At 52.5% G+C, this 14,830-nt stretch overlaps 5 protein-coding genes across 5 annotated transcripts; 3 read left to right on the forward strand and 2 right to left on the reverse strand.

The window, feature by feature from the left end:
* The first annotated feature begins 13 nt into the window (after positions 1-13).
* Positions 14-5,706, forward strand: DEP1 (Transcriptional regulatory protein). Its single transcript, XM_062873610.1, has 4 exons — positions 14-3,997; positions 4,054-4,123; positions 4,175-4,661; positions 4,723-5,706. The coding sequence occupies exons 1-4, from the start codon at positions 2,884-2,886 to the stop codon at positions 5,125-5,127; spliced, it is 2,076 nt and encodes a 691-aa protein (XP_062736668.1). The 5' UTR covers positions 14-2,883; the 3' UTR covers positions 5,128-5,706.
* NOP12 (Nucleolar protein 12) lies at positions 82-2,699 on the reverse strand. Its single transcript, XM_062873609.1, has 3 exons — positions 2,175-2,699; positions 2,048-2,111; positions 82-1,991 (listed from the first exon to the last, which is right to left on the reverse strand). Exons 1-3 carry the CDS (start codon positions 2,183-2,185, stop codon positions 267-269), a joined length of 1,800 nt encoding a protein of 599 aa, XP_062736669.1. The 5' UTR covers positions 2,186-2,699; the 3' UTR covers positions 82-266.
* QC761_103630 (uncharacterized protein) lies at positions 5,655-6,469 on the reverse strand. The gene is made up of 3 exons (XM_062873611.1): positions 6,205-6,469; positions 6,000-6,127; positions 5,655-5,919 (listed from the first exon to the last, which is right to left on the reverse strand). The coding sequence occupies exons 1-3, from the start codon at positions 6,210-6,212 to the stop codon at positions 5,834-5,836; spliced, it is 222 nt and encodes a 73-aa protein (XP_062736670.1). The 5' UTR covers positions 6,213-6,469; the 3' UTR covers positions 5,655-5,833.
* A 914-nt stretch (positions 6,470-7,383) lies between these two features.
* On the forward strand, positions 7,384-10,128 carry QC761_103640 (uncharacterized protein; the record flags this gene model as incomplete). Its single annotated transcript, XM_062873612.1, has 4 exons — positions 7,384-7,724; positions 8,036-8,539; positions 8,601-9,934; positions 9,992-10,128. 4 exons carry the CDS (start codon positions 7,384-7,386, stop codon positions 10,126-10,128), a joined length of 2,316 nt encoding a protein of 771 aa, XP_062736671.1.
* A 1,295-nt stretch (positions 10,129-11,423) lies between these two features.
* SHE3 (mother-specific HO expression) lies at positions 11,424-13,814 on the forward strand (the record flags this gene model as incomplete). The annotated part of the gene is made up of 2 exons (XM_062873613.1): positions 11,424-11,896; positions 12,199-13,814. The coding sequence occupies exons 1-2, from the start codon at positions 11,797-11,799 to the stop codon at positions 13,812-13,814; spliced, it is 1,716 nt and encodes a 571-aa protein (XP_062736672.1). The 5' UTR covers positions 11,424-11,796.
* Between the last annotated feature and the right edge of the window lie 1,016 nt (positions 13,815-14,830).

Genomic DNA, 14,830 nt, shown 5'->3' on the forward strand with positions numbered 1-14,830 from the left:
TCACCAGGGTCCTGTTCAATTAATGACACTTTGACTGATTTAATTGAGTGCATCTGCACCTCGAATGAGCTTTTTCTACAGCAAAAAAATTCCAGCCAATGCATGTAGGACCTGTGGGACCATGTCCGCTTCCGAGCTGCTACTGCAAGGCATCAACCACCTCAGAACTTCAACCCTGACATACCACCTCCGCCGACCGCCCTTCGTCTCTATCTTGGGCCACCATCCATTAACCTTGCCTGTTAACTACGAAATTTGCCGCAGTTTTATTTCTTTGCGCCACCTTCCCTCCACTTGGCCGCTCTCGCAGCACCTCTGCCAGTCGGGCCACCTGGGCCCGTCTTCTTCTTGTACCCTCTCTTCTCACCATTTCTGGCACCCTTGAACTTCAGGTCTTTTGGCTTTCCGTCCTTGGCACTTGCGCGTTTACCCTCAAAGACAAAGTCTTCTGGTGGTCTAATGCCACCAGGTTGGCTTTGCGGAGCACCAGCTGACTCTCGACGAGGCCTGTCTTTCCTGTCTTTTCTCTTGTCCTCGCCAGTCAACTTGGCAGCACCGCCTCTACCAAGAAGCTTACCCGCTCTGCCAGCCAATGTCTTGTCTTCGGGTGTGATCTTGGGGACATAGCTGGAGCCCTTCCTGCCCTTGCGATCTCCCTTTGATGGGGGACCAGCCTTGCCGTGCTTCGCCTCCAAAGCCCTGGCCGTCTTGTGAAGAGCCTTGCATCTCGATACGCGGAGCTCGCGGGGGAGCATAGGGGGAAACTTCTTTCCTTCCAGCAGAATGGCCTTCTCGACGTCGTTTCCGTCATAGAACTGGACATAAGCAATGCCCTTGCCGACACGGGTGACGTTGTCTCTGACAACCCGGACGCTTTCGACCTTGCCGGCCTCCTTGCCAAAGACGCGCCACAGCCCCTCTTCGACATCCATAGGCTGCTTGGTCCTCTTCTTCTTCGTAGTCGTTTGGTTACCCTCGTCATCAACCTTGACGTTCAGTACAGTCTCATCGTCAACGAAACCGAGGTTGCCAACAAAAACGCAGCGCTTATGGTCGACGGGGGCTGGATGGGCGACACTGTCCACTCTGAGATGGCGGTCCAACACCACAGTGCCATTCAACTTCTGTACTGCAAGACGAACAGCCTGAGGGGTGCTGTAGACAGCATAGGCATTGGTGCACTTTGTTGTCGCCTCCATAACCTCCTTCTTGATGAACGCCGCACGTTTAGGGATAGCAGCAGTGGCAAAAGCTGTTGAGCGGAAGCGGATAGATTCCACCTTCTGGGGAGGGTCGGCTTTCGGATCCAAAATCGAGGCAAGGTGCTTTAAAAGAGTCTTCTTGGCTGTGCGCGAAGTGGTCGCCTCCAAGGAGACGTTGCTGAGAAATACGGTGCGGTTTGCCTTCTCAAGCTCTGAAGCTGCATCGTTGGCTGTCAGAGATTCGTGCTTGGGGACCTCGGCGTCTGAGTCCAAGTCTGAGTCCTTGTCGCCGGTCTTCTCAGTTTTCTCAACGGCCGCAGCCTTCCCGTTCGCATCCTTGCGCCGTTTCCCAGATCGCTCCTCCTCATCATCCTCCTGAAGACGCTCAAAGTATTTGGCCTCAAGATCTTCGTCATCATTCCGTTGTTTCCGCTTTCTCTTACGTCCATCCTCCTCCTCGGCCTTACTTTTTGCTGCTGCTGATTCCAAAACCTCTGCGGCCTCGGCCTCGTTATCCACGCTCATGCTATCGCTGGCGTCATCTTCGTCCTCGTCATCTTCGTCGTTTTCGGAGTCGTTATCATCCTCTTCGCCAGACTCTTCGCTGGCTTCCATATCAACAAGATCTTCAAGGTCGGCACCATCCTCTAGTTCCGAGAGTTCTTCGTCATCCTCCTCCTCGTCCTCCTCGTCCTCATCTTCTTCGTCCGACTCTTCCGGGGCGTCATCTGACTTCGGGGGTGGCAATTCGGAATAGCGAGACTTCGGGGGCGCTTGAACTGGGCCAGCCTAGAATATGGTCAGCAACTGCTTCAACGAAGCGAAGGTATGTAATTGGCACTAACACTGGTGGAAAACAAAGAATCAAGGGCTGGGTCGACAGCCTTGGAAGGCGCTGAGAGAGATTTGCTGTAGACAACCAAGTTAGCAAACTTAACTCTCCAATTGCAGGTTCAATGGCCTGTTGCCCACCTTTTCGCCATGGTGTTGATGTGGTTGAGCTTCGAGCCCACAATGCGCAAGCGACAAAGATATCGATGTTGTCGAGAAAATAAAGCGCAAAGGGTATTAGAAAGCTACAATGAGCTTCTTTCTCGAAGTAGCGAGCGAAAAAGTCTTGTTTTGGTGTTCAAGCAGCTTTCCTACAAATTTTTGGGAGAAATCGACAAACGGCCTCTTGCTTGGACCCTCGGCGCAGAGCAAAAGTGGGGACCGCATCCAGGAAAATTCGCTTATCGGAGCTTATCGATACTGCCGCTCTACGCCGCCTCGTCATCCGCTGGAAATCGGGCAGGCGGGCAGGCAAAGGAAGCAGCGGGCCCCATCCGCCCATTTGTGTTCCCTCCCAGTGCTTCTAGGTGCCGCATTCCCAGCTTCTGGTCAATAGCCACCACCGAGCACCACACATCTGCCCACACAGCACACCACCGCCTATATTTTGCAATCTGAACACAGATACCTGCGTGCTCGCTTGCCCTGTATTCTGCGGCACTCTTTTTATATCCACATCTCGTTCCTCACCACCTCTACTCATCGCGCAACCCCGTTCTGGCGTCGAGCTGCCCGCTCGTGAAGCCGCCAGTCAATTTTGCGCGGTCGTCTCCTTCCGGCCACCTACAACGCCGACCACCAACATCGCAACACCCCTCGGTTGCCTTTTATCAGAATCGCATGGTTTGCAATGGCCACCGGTGACACCGTTTTGCCTTTGGCAGTGTCGAGCCCTCCTCCACACCTGCTGGACAACAGCCCCAGCAACCTCTCGAGTCCTTTGAGCGAGGTCGAGGACAAGTACGGCGATCATGACGAGCCAGATCTTGAAATGAAAGATGACGAAAGCAATGCACAGAGCACACCCAAAAGAAACGGAGCTCATGGCGTACCGGAATCCGATCTCGCTTCAGAGCCAGACGAGGACAGCAAACTGTCCGAGGTGGATGTCAATGACTCCGAAGCAGAAACCGAAAGATTATTCGATACACCTCCCAAGAACGGCGCGACACGCGACATAGTGAACGCCGCCGATGGTGCGGGAACCCGACGATTCACCGATCGGCGCGAGCGGGTCTTTGAGCGAAGCCCCAGCAAGCTCCAACAGCAGCTCCAAGCCGACATAGACGCTGAAGATACTCCCACCGCGAACAATAGTTCCGAGGATGAGGAGGCAGCAGACGACGGCGACGTGTCAATGGCATCGAGTGATCGCGAGGACGAGCCCACAAAGAGACCATCACGACAGCTGCCACCACGGTCGCCTACACAAACCAAAAAGAACCAAATAATCACATTTACCAAACAACCGGTATCACAAGCCAACAGCGATGATTCGAGCGAGTCTAAGAAACGAAAGCGATCCTCGGTTGTTGAGCTACCAAAAGCCGAGCAGCCTCCCAAGAAGCGAGCTACCTCGATTGACCTCGCCGACCGCGAGTTCTCCGCCGGTGACGTCCCGATGGTTGACGATGATGTGCTATCGACGGCTCCGCAAAGCGGGGAACATACCGCCGAGGAGGATAACATTGAGGGACCGGTCGTCCCCGAGGAGGTCAAAAACACACCCGTGGAGTCTGTTGAAGAGGCCGTTGCGACGTCAACTAGAGGCAAAAAAGGGAAACGCAGTCCCGTAAAACGACGAAAGAGCAAAAGTCCTGAAGCTGGCACACCTTTGGAAGCTCCAGATGAGCCACCCGAAGATGCCGACGTTCCCAGTGGTGTGCCGACGCCTCAGCCAGAGGATCGCACGGCCGACGAAATCGACGAAGAGGCAGAGGCAGCACACAGAAACGAAGAAGAGTGTAAGCACTCTGCACACTGGTTATGATAAGTCGACGAAACTAATGTTTGGCCGCAGTGGAGCGCAAAAAGGCAGCCTGGGAAGAGCTTGCCGCCATTGAGAAGCAATTCTCAAACTTTCGGGAGCGGTACGGTTTTCAAGGTCTCAATTGGATGGTGCTGTTTCTAACTTGTGACAGTCTATACCAGGAACGCTTAGACCAGCTTAACCGCGAGGAAGAGATGCTGCTGAGTGACACTCCTACACATCACGAACTCCTCGCAATGCTACAATGTCTCGAAGAGCGCCGAGCGGAAACAATACGGAAGAGCAACCTCGAATTGCAGTTCAAAATGTCTGTACTCAACCATCGAGCGGTCGCGGAGCGGGCACAAATCATGTCGCAGTTCTATCAGTCTGTGCGGGCCGAAAGAGAAAAGACAATTGAGGGTCTTGGCCAAGACTGGTACGACATTCAACAAGAAAGAAGACGGTTGACAAGTGTCATTCCGGAATACGGCCTGGGGTTCCCAGCAACAAAGGCCCAAGCCGTCAGACAAGCCGTGTCTTACACAAGAGAGGTGTCGATACTTTCTGGGTTTGCGAAACATGTTGGCTTTCCGGCTGCGCCCACGATATCAGGGGTTACAGAAGAACAGCTGGAGGACGATCTGGAAGCTATTGCAGTGAGTATGAGTAGGGTCTAGGATTATTGGAGGGCGGCTCAAACTGACGCATCTTTTCTAGAGCGCTCGTGAGCCGGTACCTAGACCGATCGCCAACCCTCCTCCGACATTCCCTCAGGACCTGACGGCAGGATTTGGGCCTTCGCTTGGCCTTGCAGGAGAGCAGTTTATTGAGCAAACACCTTGGCTCAACCCTCGGCACCCAGCACATCGACAACAGCAACCGCACCGACGAGAACAAAACCTACAGCACGTTTTTGCACCCGGGCCAGTGCAAGGATCAACACCCAAAAGCCACTCGCAACAGCCCGGTGGTCTCTTTTCTTCTAGTACCTCGATGATATCGAACGGTGACTCGCCAGCACAGCTGCACAAAAACCACTCACCAAGCACTGTCGAAGCCATCAAAAGGACAAAACTCGGCCCTGAGCCATTCCGGCGCGACCCAGCGATACAGGCGTCCTAATCTTTCCTATGTTTTTTTTTATACCGGTGTTGCTTTTATCCTCTCAAAGATTAGCGGATGTAGGGACCAGGCGGAGTTTTTGATTGGAATTATCTTGGGCATATAATGCAGGGTTGTATGAAGTTTTGACATATGGGGCATGCTTTGATGTGCGGCGTTGAAAGGCAGAGGGGTTTTGGAAGAGGGTGGTTGACCATTGAGGGTGGTAACATAGGCCACCTGCATGATATAGCGAGGAGAAATCAGGGGTAGCTGCTCGCGTGTTATGTTACTAGAGGAGGGATGTTGTATGATTTGAAAAGCTCTGTTGTCACAGTTTTCTTGGTGCTAGCTCGCATCCAGCGGGCAGAGTTGGGTTACGACCAGCCTGCTATGCTGGCCTACTTTACTCTGTATGCACTATTTTTGGCAGATGCCAGGCGTCTTGGGAAGATTATACCAATGAGTTTCGGCACATGGTGTGCGAGCGGGTGTATTTGTTGGAACGTATAGGAGAGCGATCGTGGTGTAATGCAAGTATGATGTCTTATCCTTTCCAAAAAATAAACATGTTGTTGTATTGATTTGCCCAAAACGCCATCTTGATATTGCCCAACTTTCTTTCCCGCAGGACCTCCCTATGATATACTCATACACTATGCACCATCCCCAAGTAGCAGCGTACCTAGCTGCGTCTCCTACCCCATGCTTTGCTGTTCTCGGGTGTTCATTTCTTCGCAGGTTGCACAGGCACATCAGGTACCTTGACGTCTTCGAAATCGTCTTGGCCGACCGCCATGAGGGTATATGTGTCTGTGAAGATTGAGATGTCCTAGTTAGCACCTTCCGCTGGACCGAGGAATAACTCATGGAAGGGTAACATTGGTTCGTACAGATACTAGCAGTGATTCCCACCAGGGCGAGACCGGTAAGGGCGTTCTTGAAGAGGTAGGGCCGGCGGGCGCGGACAAGAGCTGGCGATTGGGCCAGCTTCTTGTCGTAGTATGAGTTATGCCTAAGTCTGGAGTGTTGCAAGAAAAATGTTAGCCACCTTACCTAGAGAATCAAGTACAAGGAGGAATTGTGAGCAATCTGTACCCTGACATGTTGACTAGGTATCTTGTCTGGCTGGTGCGATGCGATGCGATCGAGAGCTTGCCTTGCGCCGAGCAATGCCGAAGAATAAGTTACAGCCCACCCACGTAAGGAAATGGTATGATACGTCAGGCCAAAGACTGGCGGATGTTGCCGAGGGCAAGTGTGGGCCGATAAGCGCTTATCGGATAACCACCAATCAGCGCTGGAGATACAGATGTGAGACAAGGGTGCTGGTTCCTTTCACGTCACTGAGCTCTCTCGGTTCCTGGGGCGCGTCTCTTGTCTTTTGCGAACGAGCAAGGCTTCCACATCTTACCTAACGACCACCAAAATCAACACCATTGGGATATCACGGCAGAAAGGAAACTACCAGACCGGCCACGAAAAGAGACTCCTTCGGAACGCTTGTAGCCATTGATGACGATGAAATTGATGGCTTTTGTGGCACTTGGTCCCTAACTTTCTCTCCGACTTGGCGCAGCACCCGCTACAGCTTTTTTTATTTTTATTTTTTTTTACTTCGCGACACGAACTCTTTTTGCGCCTTCTCCGGGAACTGATCTCTGGCCAGCTCTGGGACAAATATCGACACCTCAAGGCGCAGGCAACCATTGAGAACTTCAGTTCTTGGGCGAAGAGCCAGAGAAGTTATTTGATTTTGGGTGTGATATCAGTCACGCGACAGGTTTCCATCAATCGACAGACAGCTGGGGCAGTTGGGGGAGTTCTTGTAGATCTGGGGAGCGTTTGTTTTCCGTCGCAACTTCCTCAACATTCACCACAAGAAGGGCCACAGTGAGGTTTCCTTCAAGAGCTTGGAGTTTGCGCGGCCCTGAGATTTCTTGAGAGCAAGCTGTTGTCCAAATCAACTATCTTCCTGCGCACCCAGGCACAAGGCACACTTTTCGGCACGTTTTCTCTGTAGAATCTTGACCAACCTTTGTTGCCCAACGACTTCTTTCTCTCCGCGGCTTTTGCCTCCTACCCACATCTACATACTACCATACCATCCGTCCGTCCCCTTCGCTATCTTGCCGTATTATCAACTTCATCCCACATTGCTCCACCAAAAAGAAGGTCGGTCGGTCGCTCTGTGTGGGAGAGGGCGGTTTCCTGATACGGCAACACACCCAAAACAAACAACAATCGACCGAGGCGCAAGATCACATCATACCGACCATGGCTTCTACACCAGCTGTCCCCATTGAGGAGCAGCTCAAACAGCTCAACGCTGCTCGGAAATTGGCCTTGGAAAACTCGGCTTACTACGACCGCATCGTCAAGGGTGTTTTACCTGTCATCGGACCGACATCATCGATCGAGCTCAAGAGATGGGGAGCTGAGTTTCTGGCCGAGTCGCTGGCCACTCCAGTGCTTTCGATGCGCGACAAGGAGAGCTTAACGCTCTCGGTACTTGACACGCTCAAGTCGTTATTGGAGAGTGAGCAGGATGATGCGATTGTGCTGAAGGCTAGCATTGCTGCCGCGGCGAGCGCGTACCCAGTTGTTTTGAGGTGGATGTAAGTAGTACTCGATCATTGCTTTGGTGCTGTGACTTGCCGTGATTTATGCCCTTGCTGCTGTCGTCGGATCTGAGGAGCCGAACCCCAGGCTATTGTATTGTGATGGGGAGGGATGAGGGATGTGCTTTGATATGCCTCTTTTTTCCATCCTCTCGCCCCATCGTAATGCTTTGCCCACTCGGTTCCTCTCTCTCTTTCTGAGGGGGTCCGTTCACTGTTCGAATATGCCTTGCCCATATCATGTCCATTCAGTGATGGCTGAACTTGCTTCATGTCGAGCATGCTTACTAACTCTGGTACTTGTACAGTATTCACAACAGCTATCACACAGAGGCTTGGGAACAAATCTCAGCGATAAAATCGAGGATCCTCAGAATCTGGGATGGAGCCCCGGCCCCCGTCAGACTAAGCTGCATCAAGTTTGCGCAGCGTGTTGTGCTCGCCCAAACAACGTCCAACGGTCAGGAGGTCAAGTATGGTGGACTCGACATTTCGCTGGGCATGGTGCCGGCGAACCACCCTTTGCTAGACCCACGACTGATGGAGGCAGAGGCTACTGGCCTTCTCGACCGGATGTTGGGGGTGCTACAGGATAACAGCAACGATGCTCTCCTTGTCGATGCGACCTTGAACTGCCTTTCGATCCTGATCCGAACCAGGCCAAGCACTTCGAACCGCATCATTAATTGTGTGCTCAACTTTAACCCTCTCAAGTTGGCCAACTCACCCATGACGCCGAAAAACAAGGTGCTCATGAAGTCGATGGAGAAGACGACCCGGATGCTCATGATTAATATTTTGAAGAGGCATGTGTCGGTGATTCAGGGGTAATCAGGGGCTCATGCCGAGACCTTGCTAACCAATTGCGTTTAGGGATCCCAATAATCAACACAGCGGCCGTGTCCAGCAGTATGTTGAGCGGTTGATGCGCTCTCGCGCCGAGATATTCGATGAAGCGGGTCGGAAGAGACAGCTTGCTGACCAAGCGGCTGCCCAATATGGCGATCTCAAGAGACAGAAGGTGCAGGATGCTTTTGCTGCCGCTCCCGAACCTGCCGCGCCAGCACAGCCAGCCGTGATCCCGCCATTAGCACCAGGACCTCAGACTCTTGCTGCCGTCTTCACGTTGACCAATAACCCTGGTCTCCAGGCCTTTGATGCTACCAGCATTCCCGCCAACCTAGTGGCCAAGATTGTGGCTAGGACGCTCAATACTCTGGACCAAAGTGTCTTGGACTTTGCGGTAAACGGTATAAGAAGTCGTCTTCACACTCTTCAGGCTGCTGCGGTGACGGCGGCAGCCCAGTATGCCGCCCATGGAGCTGCGGGTTTACCTGGTGCTATCAACCCTGCTACGGCACCTTTGGGAGTGGAAGAGGATGACGATGATTACGAGCCCAACCTTGACGCGGCGGAAGATACGGAGCAGATTCTCAACAAGCTCGACAATGCACCCCCTGAGACGGCGCTCGACGAATATGCCGATCCCAACGCTGCCCTCGGCCTCGGCCCATTCACCCTCGCACCACCACCCCTGATCGACGCCGACGTGGCCTCTAAACTCAGCTCCGCCGCGGCCTCCCGCCTCTTTGGCCCTCTATCCTCTTTATCATCAGAAGGCCCAAGCAAGAAGCCAAAAGCGGGCATCAACCGCCTTGCCGCCTCGTCGTATGATCGCGATTCCTGGCTCACCGTTGCCACTCGACTCGCCACCCGCAGCACATTCGGCCTCGAAGAAGAAGAACAAGAAGAAGAACAAACCTCAGCAGTCAAATCCGAAGAAGGCGCCGTCTCCCACCCGTTGGCCTCCACCTTTAACCAATCCATCCGCGAGATGTTATTCACCTACATACTCGAAGACTGGCGGCCGAGAATAGAAGTCGCGGTCGCGTGGCTCAGCGAGGAGTGGTACAATGACCAGCTCACCAAGCGGACGGGGCTGAGGAACGCGCCGCTGCACTACGAGACGTGGGCGCTGAGGTTGCTGGACGGGTTCATGACTTTTATCACGGCGCAGGATAAAGTCTTGACGAGGTTTTTGGCCGAAATTCCGGAGCTGAGCGGGGAGTTGCTTGGGAGGCTGAAGACGCTGTGTGGGGATCCGAATACTTTGGGCTTAGCGATGACGAGCTTGTTGTATCTTGTTATGATGAGGCCACCTGCGAGGGAGTTGGCGTTGGATACGGTTGGGGGGATTTGGGTTGAGTGTGAGTACACCCTTGATGAGAAATGGTATTGAAGGGATGATGCTAATGATGATGCAGATGAGGAGGCGAGACCGCTGGCTGCGAAATACTTGAGCAAGTGGCGGCCGGGGTGGGTTGAGCAGCAGATGCACTTGCAGGCTGCGAAGGCTGTGGCTGGGGGTGGTGGGGATGGGGCTGCTGGTATTGCTGCTTAGGGTTGATGCAGATGGCGAGGTTTGGGGTAAAGGGAGAGGCTCTGTATATTACGACAATCAATTCACTGGACAAGGTGGCAAGGACAACAACAACAACAACAACAACATTTCTAAACCTTCATGGGGCTTTTCTTTTGGAGGGGAGGCTGACAGTTATTTTCAAAGTGGATGGTTGGGTTGTTGGCAGGTATTGTACCCGGGTACTTGTCAATTGAAGATATAAAATGGATCAGTTCGGGGAGGAGCGAAACTTGGGGACCATGGTTACCTAGGAATATGAGGGGAAGGGTGTATTGTATGTAGAGTGCTGTGCAGTAGTTTTCTAGCTTCAGGGTATGGCTGGCTGGCTGGGAGCGGTTAGGCAGGCTTTTTTTTTATTGTATGTGTTCTGTATGAATTTATTGCTTGCATGGTGCATGGTAGTTTGGTGGGTGGTGGTGGTGGTTTACTTATCATAGAGGATTGAATTAATGAGACGCGTCGACGCGGTGGTGCACGTTTGATGGATTATTACATCATATTTTATATATATATATATATATATTTGATATTCTTGAGTGCTTGCCGCATAAATGTTCAATTTGGGGGGTAATGAAGCTGAGGGTTTGTCATTGGGTGGGATTCGACCAGGCTGGTGAGTTGAGAGAGACTTTTCCGTCAGCGAAAGGATCTCCGAGGCTTTCTTTTGAAGGTCATTTTCATGTGAAATGCAAGGTCAATAGGTGTACACACTCAGGGGCTAGGGGAGAGTGGCCCTTTGCGAAGTGCAGACTGCGGGTGTGCAGGAATAAAGAGAGGCACAAAGGGAAGATCATAGGACCAAAGTGAACGCAGATGGCACTTTGTCGATGCAAGATGCAAACCCCTGGTCTCACATCCCGAGGCGGCGGCCCGAGAGCCAGGGGTAGGCTTTTGGAGGCCGGATTTCTTTCAGTGCAACGCCAACAATCTGGTTGCTGTGGTGGTGGGTGGTGGAGGTGGGGAGTTGTTAGTGGTCAGTTGATAGAGTTGGTCGTTTTTAACACCGTCAGCAAGGTGAAAGGGGGGTATAAACATGGTGGTGCAAAGAGGATTTTGGATCGGTTGAGGGGTCCTATGGCGTTTTGTTTCTGATGTTGCCGTTGTTTGTGTTTTGTCTGATTCTTATTTTCCTCTGAGGTGCCCTGGAGAATTAGTGGTTAACTGAACCCCCATGTTGATAACCATATTACAGCCTTGCCAATTGCACACTAGACGCTAATTGCCAAGAGGAAAGAAAACATCCAATTGGTACCTCTGCTCATGCGACGACATCTCTCCTTCCCTTCGTTGCTGCCCGCTTCATCATCTTCTTCTCTTGAGTAACTCAAACGTAGCACTTTTCTATTTGCTTTGAAGTTAACTGCGACAGTCTTTTTGACAGACAACAACCTTACCTACTCACATACACGCGCGCGGTAATAGAGATCCGGTCTCATTTGCAATTGAAAACCAGCAAACAAGCACCCAGCCTGCTGAACACCACCTAGGCAATTCCAAACACCCACAGGCGTCGGCTTTCCAAAGCAGCGGCGGGCCTCCCACTCCCTGACCCGCTATGAGAGTGGAAACAAACGCCCGGCATACTGCTACTACCAACTAGAGATAACTTACAATTAACGTCCATTTTCTTTTCCCCTGAACAAGAAAATGCGCAACAAGCTTGTGAAAGCGAGGCCGAATTCCACAACTGCAAAGGCATTGGGTTTTTTTAACATACATCAGGATCGTGGTGACGGTGACGAACGCAGTATGTCTCTTCCGCCCCCTTTTTCATCCTCCCCTCCTGGAATGCTTGTCCATGGAAAAAAGGTGGTTTCCTTTTGTGCCCGAGACACATGTCCCAGAGGTTGTGCGCAAGGTGTCGGCCTGCAGACAAGGATGGAGGCACTTGTGGGCTTTTCGGATAGCTGCAGGTTCGTTGTCTGTGTGGACGTGGTTGTTCAGGAAGAACAGAACTAGTTTATGCTAGTTGGGTTTAAAAAGTTGGAAGAAAACATACCGGACTGTGGAAGCTAATTTGGAGTGTGCATTTGGTTTATTTCCAAACAGAAACCTCCCCTTCATCATCTACGCGAAATTCCGTCGACGCACCGCTATCTTCCCCACGAACAGCAACCACAGTACCAGCCCCGAATCAACAAGCACAAGCCGCCATCACCTCTCCACCTACTTCACCCAGCCCAACAAGCCGCACCAGATCCCCGCTGCCACCACCGCAATCCTCTTCAAGCAATAATAACAGGGCCGCGAGGCAACAGCAGGAAGACCCGCGCCCCTCGTTCCGAGCGACTCTTACCCCGGCGTCGGAAGCCACAATCAACTCTGCCATGACACGAACGGCTGCAGGATCAACAGCACCAAGTACAAACGGAGTAAACAGCAAGGCAGGGCCACCAGCGCCGTCGCCCTCGGCGGCCGTAACAACATCCTCTTCCTCCCTCTCCCCAAGCCGCATGAATTCCACCATCCGCGCGGTACCAAGTTTTGATCGTTCCTCCGCCGAAGACTCGAGCAGCGACGGCACAAACGCGACAACGTCGAGGAACTCTGCGCTTTCGAGCTCGATCAACAGCACGGCGAGCATGTCTTCTTCCGAGTCGGCGGCGAACCTGACGCCCAAAAGCGGTGGGCTCCACAAGATTCCGTCGGTGGGAAGGCTGCGACCTGGCCCATCGGGGGCTTCGATTGGCGAGAATAATTATAGTAACAGTGATCAGAACAGCACGCCAGGGATGGGAACGCTGCGGTCATTTCCTAGCATGGGTGACATTCCGCAGCGGGGGAGCAGTATTAGCGCTACTGGTTACCCCTCGGCGGCTGACAACCCCGGCCCCAACGGTGGAGGAAGCCCGACTCCTAATGAGATGTCGCTTGCTGCTGGGGAGGCGCATCTCTCGGGGGGGTGGGACAACTCGGTGGGCAAGGCTGGGTTGGGGAAGACGGGGAGGGTGATCAACCGGTTGGTGTCGGACAACGAGTCGTTGAAGAGGGACATCAAGATTGAGAGGTTGAGGGCGGAGGAGGCGAGGCAGCAGGCGCAACTGCTGAAGGACCAGCTGGACAGGACGACGCGGGAGCACGAGAGCCAGATGCTGGATGTCAATGTCACCAAGACTTTGCTGGCGCGTAAGGAGCGGCAGGTGGAGGCGCTGCAGCAGACGGTGGAGCTGGAGCGGACGAGGGCTGTGTCGGCGACGGACAGGGAGAGGATCTGGAAGGAGGAGCTGGAGAAGGTCAAGGCCGAGTGCAAACGGCAGGTGGAGGAGGCGAACAATCAGGTTTTGCTGACGGACGGGCGGTATAACGCGCTTGCGAGCCACTGGGGCGGGGAGGGGGAGAGGTACAGGAAAAGGACGGACAAGATGAGGAAGGAGTTTGAGGAGCTGAGCGAGAAGAGGAGGGAGGATGACGAGAAGATTAGGAGGCACGAGCAGATGATTGATCAGATGTATGTGGAGATTGATGATTTGGAGAAGCAGAACAGGGCGCTGTGGGAGATGTTTGAGCGGTACAAGAAGGAGAAGGACGAGAGCTTGAGGGGGATGACGGAGGATAATTTGAGGCAGGCAGAGGAGCTGCAGAGGACGATTGAGGAGGCGAAGGAGGCGAGGGATAAGTTGAGGTGGGCGTTGAATGTGAAGGAGAATGTCAAGGGGGCGAAATAAGGGGTATCGACAGCCCAACAACCCTCCCAGGTCGTTACTCTCAACTCTATTTCCGCTGCTCCGGGGCCTTTTTCTCTTTCAACACCACCCTTCTTATGACAATCTTGAAGTACATCACCTCGCAGCAAATACATTGTTCAACCCAAAAGACAGCCACCAGTTATCGACGGGCAAGCCAGACCGCATCTTCCTTCAACTTATCAAGCGACCAAGCTCATTCATCGTCCAGCAAAGTTATTCCGGCAGAAAGGCGTTTCATTTGTTTTTATTTTTCGTTTTCTTTTCTTACAACATCTTCACGTTTCGAGTGTCTGGATACCCTAGAGAGAGAGAGAGAGAGAAAGAAACACGATCAGAGAAACGGGACCAGTATCATTTGTACCATCATAACCTCGACCATAGGTTTGAAACTTTTTTCTTGTTACTTTAGTGTGTTGTTGTACAATTGGAGTTTGGTGGGTGGGAAAGGTTCGGAGGGGGTAATGGTTTCTAGACTTCTTCTATTATTATATCTTATTTGTGCGTGTGCGCTTTTCAACCCTGGACAGGCATTTCGAAAGGGAAAGGGGTATCAGGGAAGGGAAACACACTTTTGGGGAACTCTTAATTTAAAATCTCTGAAGCGGGCAAAGCACACATTGACACTTACATACGTGGCATATGGGGGGCCATAGTTCTTGGTTTTTTGTTGAGGAGGGGGGGTGAGATAGGATTTGCGGGTGAATTAACAGTTTGTTGACAAGAATCCTATTTGTTGATTTTGGGTGATATGTGAGTGATGCAGTGATTGGGCCAAAGGTGACTGGTGTACCTAATGGGGGTGGTGACAGTGTGGTACTGGATTTGTTAATGTTGACTTTGGTGGGGCAAGTCGAAAGGGGGGGTTGTCAAGGCAACAAATTTGGGAAGAGGTGGCCAGCGACCAACGTTCGTTAAGGATGGAGTAGAAGGCTATCTGGAAGTGATTCTGGAACATATACTTGAGATGCTGAAGCCAGGAGAAGCGTTTGCGCACG

Source organism: Podospora bellae-mahoneyi, assembly GCF_035222275.1.
Source record: "Podospora bellae-mahoneyi strain CBS 112042 chromosome 1 map unlocalized CBS112042p_1, whole genome shotgun sequence".
Classification (NCBI taxonomy): domain Eukaryota; kingdom Fungi; phylum Ascomycota; class Sordariomycetes; order Sordariales; family Podosporaceae; genus Podospora; species Podospora bellae-mahoneyi.

Coding starts and splice junctions, on each gene's coding strand:
- QC761_103630 (XM_062873611.1), bottom strand. Junction 5,920..5,999: donor GGGAATCACTGCTAGTATCT/GTACGAACCAAT, acceptor CAATCTTCACAG/ACACATATACCCTCATGGCG.
- DEP1 (XM_062873610.1), top strand. CDS start 2,884: ATGGCCACCGGTGACACCGTTTTGCCTTTGGCAGTGTCGAGCCCTCCT. Junction 3,998..4,053: donor ACACAGAAACGAAGAAGAGT/GTAAGCACTCTG, acceptor GTTTGGCCGCAG/TGGAGCGCAAAAAGGCAGCC. Junction 4,124..4,174: donor TTCTCAAACTTTCGGGAGCG/GTACGGTTTTCA, acceptor AACTTGTGACAG/TCTATACCAGGAACGCTTAG.
- NOP12 (XM_062873609.1), bottom strand. Junction 1,992..2,047: donor ATTCTTTGTTTTCCACCAGT/GTTAGTGCCAAT, acceptor ACCATATTCTAG/GCTGGCCCAGTTCAAGCGCC.